The sequence below is a fragment of the Rhodnius prolixus genome, unplaced genomic scaffold (assembly GCF_049639745.1).
Source record: "Rhodnius prolixus isolate KJV_2025 unplaced genomic scaffold, Rpr scaffold_9, whole genome shotgun sequence".
In the NCBI taxonomy this organism is placed as follows: domain Eukaryota; kingdom Metazoa; phylum Arthropoda; class Insecta; order Hemiptera; family Reduviidae; genus Rhodnius; species Rhodnius prolixus.
Genome location: NW_027411604.1, coordinates 2,149,632 through 2,155,724, shown reverse-complemented (window position 1 = coordinate 2,155,724; position 6,093 = coordinate 2,149,632). Strand labels below are relative to the sequence as shown.

Here is a 6,093-nt window from a genome sequence, read left to right as displayed (position 1 = left end):
ATCATCACTCAAGTTTTCATGTGCCTATTATTGATGTAAAAAACAAAAAAAAATTATTTTACATCTCTACTTACATTATTAGTTAGATAATACAAATCGTATGCTATTTAAATCAAACTTATTGCATCAATAACTTCAAATGAAATTGATTATATTCGCCTTTTTTAGGGTCTACTTACCTGGACATCCCACATCTTTACAGATTCGCCCTCCAATGGACCTATCCAAGTGATGGGCTAATGGTGAGTTAACTGAATAAAATATTCAACAACTGGTTAGGTCAACAAAAGATAACAGTTTAGTTAGTTAAAAATTTTTATTAACAATTCATTTACAAATATATCAAATGATCAATTTTGTTGTTTGATTAAAAATAAATAAATAAAATGAAAAAGTCACACAACACCAAACACTCCATCGTGATTACGGGTCCATTTTGTGATTTGAACTTGAGAGTTTGAAGGATATGGTAATAAACACCAGGGTGATTGATATCAGCAACAACATCTTGAATGTTAAGGAAATGCTGGGAAAACTTCTCAGAATGTAGAAGACATCAATCACCTTTCCGATCACACCTCAAAAAATTATCATTGTTTCACTTTCTAAGAACCCAAATTAGAACGGCCTAAATTTCCTTGACTGTTTTAGTAAAGCAATCTTTTTCTTATCTTCTTCAAATTTCTCCCTGAGTTTTACTAGTTCTACAATTGAAAAATTCAAAATTGGATTAGTAAAAAAAAAATAATTACATAAAAAAATTAAACAGGGTGTTCATTTTAAGATGGCTCAAATGCATTTCATGCTTAAACGGTTGATCTGAGCGAAAAATGGTAGTAGAAAAATTTTGTTGCCCGTCACCTCTAGTTTCAGAATATGTGACTTGATTTTAGATTCCTGCCCGCATACGCGGCTGACGCGCGACCAAAAGTAAAGGGTATTATTTTGGCAATTAAACGCAACTCTCCGAAAATTACCAAATAATTATTTAAACCTTCTTGTTTGTTTTTAGTTTTAGGATACGTAATCGTGTTTTATTTAAGGCGAGCGGGTGATTGGCCCTCAGCGCCCGAGTCTGATGAAGGGACTGCCTTCTCAGAGCCTTCAAACATGCTCTCCCATCCGGGACGGCTTCCTAGGGACGGTAGCCCTAGGGTATGTATTATGTTAATGTGCTTATGTAGTAGTGTATCATGTGGTTTAAGTACTGTTCTGGTGAGTGTGCATGGTGTACTGAGCTAGGGTTACCCATGGGGGCGCTGCTCCCCAGTGCCTGCATGCAACAGGCACCTCTTACAGGAGGCTGATTACATCCTAACTGGATGGGCGATGGGGCCACTTGTTTGTAACAGATGTAAAATTAATTTTTAGCCATTTTGTGTATGCTTGAGAACATCTAAAGCTCCTTAACATTTGTATTTTTCTTAGAAAAATCACTCGGAAAACGACTTATTTCCCGATATTAAGAAAAATACTAGCTTTACTCCCTTGGCAATATTTTTAGTAGAAAGGGGATGAAAAAATACATAAAAATGACCTATCGCGTGCTCTTCTTTCTCTTTGATAACAAGTTAAAAAAATTGAAATATGATTAATAAATACCAGGATTTTTGAAATGGCCTAGCACCTTTAATTTTGAAGATATCGAATTGCGGTTTTCGTTTCTTTCATAACTTTTTTGTACTCTTTAAAACTGTGTATACGAAAATGGGTGTCAACTGCGAACCCTCACTTTTGGTCGCGCGTCAGCCGCGTATGCGGGCTGGAATCTAAAATCAAGTCACATATTCTGAAACTAGAGGTGACGGGCTACAAATTTTTCCTCTACCATTTTTTTGCTCAGATTAACCGTTTAAGCATGAAATGCATTTGAGCCGTCTTAAAATGAACACCCTGTATAAATGTAAGGTGAATCAACATAATAACTTACGATTCATTTTAGATTCTCTAATTTGAAATCTATAAAAATTAAGTAACTGTTTTTTCTTTTTCTTTACATCTTCTTTCTTCATTATTTTATTGTGGACACTCTCTTTACGAGCAAATCCAGGCTTACGTCCCCTATAATAAAGAATTCATTCTCTAGTAAAGTACGAATCATCGACAAAAACAAAATCAAAGTAATAATCAAAGTAGTTTTACTAACTTCTTGGTAACTTTAATCCAGCCTTCATCGTCTGGTTCCATTTCCTTTTTCTCTTTATTGGCTTCTTCTTCTTCTTTTTTATCATATTCGGCCATAAATTCATCAATGTCTTTCTGTAGTTCTTCAACATCCATCAATTTTGAATTGTACTCATTACACCATTCTGAAGAGTTAATAAAATGAAATTTCTCTATAGACCAAAACATTTATGGATAAATTTTCACTTGAGCATATTTGATATTAAAAACCATCTCATATCTATCTCTCTAAGGATAGCGAAAGAGATAAAATTCATTAAAACTTTTGGTCAAACCAAGAATGAATACTGCAGACGAAAGAAACTGGGCTTCTAAGGCACGAGAGCTGGGACATGAAAAAAAAAAAGCTTCTGAATCAGTTGCCAAACCACTAAAGCTGTCAGGAATGTGGCAGCTTTTCCATCCATTGACTCAAAACTGTCTTTACTGTAAAAAATGGAATCTTATAAACAGCTCTTAAGCAGTGGTCTGAAGAGTGCACGACTAACTTACGAATAACTCAAGGAGTAAAACACGTAGAAGGCTGTCCAAACTGTCCAAAATCAGGACTAAATAAACAATGGAATCTTGTGAACGTCTCTTAAGCAGTGGCTCTGAAGAGAACACGACTAACTCATGAATCCAATGCAAGGAGTAAAACATGTAGAAGGCTGTCCAAACTGTCCAAAATCAGGGCTAAATAAACAATGGAATCTTGCGAACGTCTCTTAAGCAGTGGCTCTGAAGAGAACACGACCAACTCATGAATCCAATGCAAGGAGTAAAACATGTAGAAGGCTGTCCAAAAAAACAGGACTTAGCTGACCCTGTTTTAGTGTAAAAACCAGTTTAATCTCATGGATGGTCTTCTTATAGGGAACGTTAAGTTTAAGAAACATCTCCACTGGAAAGCTTCAACACTAAAGTAAGAGCCCTTTACAGTTTATGTCACGATTAGGAGGAAAAGTCTCTTAACTGTTACGTGATATGTGTTCTTAAGGCACTCTGAGAACAGAGATCACTTACCGCCAAAAAACGACTAATTGGTAAAATATAGCTGTCGAAAAAGGAGGTGTCTCCACCTGACAGACTCACCTCGGGATGGTATATAAACTTGCAACATTAGGCTGCAGTGCAACAGGCTGCAGTGCAAGGCAAAACAAAAAAGAAAAAATCAAGCTTAAACAGAAACTTTTCCAGAACTTATTTAAATTACTGATTATTTGCTTAATTTTGAAATAACTATCCTTATCAGAATTAGATATTTTAAATTAACTTACTATTCATTCCGGCAACTTGTGGATTCTCCTTAGAAAAAAGTACTAAAATTTCTTCAAAATCTAAGTTCATCACATTATGCACTGAACTTTCATCTTCGAATACAATATAAGCGACCTTATAACCCTGTCATACAAGAAAAAGATAAATTGTATTGTACTAATGAATCTTTTGTGATCCTAGAAAAAAAAAAACAAGAAGTATCACCTTAACTTCTGGATAATCTACGAAGAATTTAGATAAATTCTTAGGAGGTGCTGTAGCACAAGGCGATGGATGAAAATAAACTTGCTGTACTGAGCCAAACCTGGAAAACAATTGTTTGTAATGGTCCTGGAATAAAGCAAGTAAGGATATTAACCTTTTTTGTTTCCAGTAGTTATAAATTTAAAAAAATGTTTTAAAAAATTTAAAGATTATTATAAACTATATACTTCTGTTACAAATGGAGGAGTCCCCAGTATAAATACTGTCCTGTCAGGTGGCTTTTCATCACAGATTTCTCTGACAGAATGCTCTTTCATGTATAAATAATGAATTGTTTCACTTTTTACATCGCATTTCATTTGTACAACTACATGGGAAAGTAACAAAATATGTAAAAACAATATAAAATGATACTTTCATGCAGAAATGTTAAAAAAAAAAAATTAGAATTACCTTTATATCCGTGACATTCGTTAGGAATATCCATTGTAATATTAAAAATCAAATTTTCAACTACTTCACTATTGTAATTAACACGTGACTTGTAGAATTACCTTCTCGGTACTGTTTCTATTAACATACAAGTTTAATACAACTGTATTGTGGTAAAGTTGTGCACAAATCTACCCAGTTTTAAGCACATATTGGATACTAATTGCTATCATCTAGTTCTAATATTCGTTCAATAAGTTTACTTTATATCATATCCAGATTATATGTATTGACTAAAGGTAATTGTAAATAAACGGACTCTACTGCTGGAAGGCTGAAACCTGTACAAACCCTACCTTCTACATGAGGCCGCATTGTTTGGTAAGCCTTCCGATTGCTTAGATATCGATAAAACACGCTCTTATATTCCTCTTATTAGATTTCCATTTTTATTTCTTATACAAAGTGTTTGTGAATATCATTTCTATTGTTTCTCTTTGAAATGTTAACGTTGTGTTTTTTTTTCTTTTTAATTATTTTACAAGCAATCCTAAGATCACCCAGTTTCCAAACATTTAAGTTTTGAACAAGTAAAGTTTTCTTACAGTATAAATCATTTACACTTAAGAATCGCTTTAGTATTCATCCTTTATTTCTCATTATCGCACTCATATCATAAAATTTATGATATTAAAATACGTATTAGATTAGATTTAGAAGTGGGACGGGACCCACGGCCCATGGCACAACATACAGAATTAACCGCGAACAAAAAAATTAGCATACTGATCATAGTTTGCCATGTATCTTAGGATACAATTCACTCTCCAAACGTATTAAAACTGTCCGGAAGGGTTGATTATTACGAATAACTCTGTACAGCTTTGCCCTATTTCGATGAACTTTGGCAGGATGAAATGGTAAGGCTCCCCTACGTAACATCAAAGCGCCAACAAGCTCATACTCGTACTAAGAGGAAATTCTGCTGTCGTTCAAAGTAACGGCTTATGAACTGATTTTAATGAATGAATTGTCTTTTAGTTTGAAATTTTAGATACAGTAGATACGGCTTTTTGTGGTTTCGATGTTATAGGAGGGAAGTTTGAACCACTGAAATAAAGCCCCCTTTTTAAACGGTTATTAATAATAACTTCGTAAATCTTCGCCCGTCTTTGAGCAAATCAGGAAAGAAAAAGAATTAAGAATGCGAGACATTTAAGGGCCATCCTTCTCTTACACCTACTGCTTCTTGTATTAAGTAAGCCAGCACAGGGGTCTGTGACAACTAATACATGATGGGTATTTGCTGATTGAAAAATATGTTGGGATTTGGGATTAGGTACATGCTAATTTGTGTATATTTTTGGCGTTCCTTACACTTAACTTTTTAAACTAAGTTTTTGTTAAGGAGTCTCTAAGTGTAGTGAATGTTGTATTTTCTTAGAAAATTGAATGTGTAAAATGGTTAAATTTATTAGAAAAAGATTTAAACTGCTCAAAAAAGTTTTAACAAAATAATAATTATTTGGTGTCCATAATAATCTATTAGGTGTGAATTAAATTCGTATCAGTTACTGAGGTTTTAATATAATATTTTTCCTCTTTATCTAGTGCTTTCATCCATATGAAGACTAACAGCTCAATTAAGCTCACCTTTCATCTGAAGTTGTCACCTGTAGGTGCCTTTCTTCATAACTGAACAGTATGCCCACAAAGAAGTTGAAGTGATTTGCAACCATTTCTTTTGTTGACAATAAACAAACCGAGGAAATCTACCAACCACACTATCTGTGAAGCGGTTATCCTTCGGGTAAGCTTATTTGTTATTTAATATGTTCATAGCATTTTAATATAAAATAAAACCTTTTTTCTGATAAATTAGATCTTTTCGCCTTTCTTCATAACTGAACAGTATGCCCACAAAGAAGTTGAAGTGATTTGCAACCATTTCTTTTGTTGACAATAAACAAACCGAGGAAATCTACCAACCACACTATCTGTGAAGCGGTTATC

The 6,093-nt window shown here is 33.9% G+C and overlaps 1 protein-coding gene across 1 annotated transcript; it reads right to left on the bottom strand.

Annotated features, from left to right (window-relative positions):
- Nucleotides 1–297: 297 nt before the first annotated feature.
- On the bottom strand, nt 298–4,437 carry LOC141454770 (ribosomal RNA-processing protein 7 homolog A). Its single transcript, XM_074129352.1, has 7 exons — nt 4,102–4,437; nt 3,876–4,015; nt 3,649–3,774; nt 3,444–3,567; nt 2,147–2,309; nt 1,931–2,061; nt 298–704 (listed from the first exon to the last, which is right to left on the bottom strand). The coding sequence occupies exons 1-7, from the start codon at nt 4,133–4,135 to the stop codon at nt 619–621; spliced, it is 804 nt and encodes a 267-aa protein (XP_073985453.1). The 5' UTR covers nt 4,136–4,437; the 3' UTR covers nt 298–618.
- Between the last annotated feature and the right edge of the window lie 1,656 nt (nt 4,438–6,093).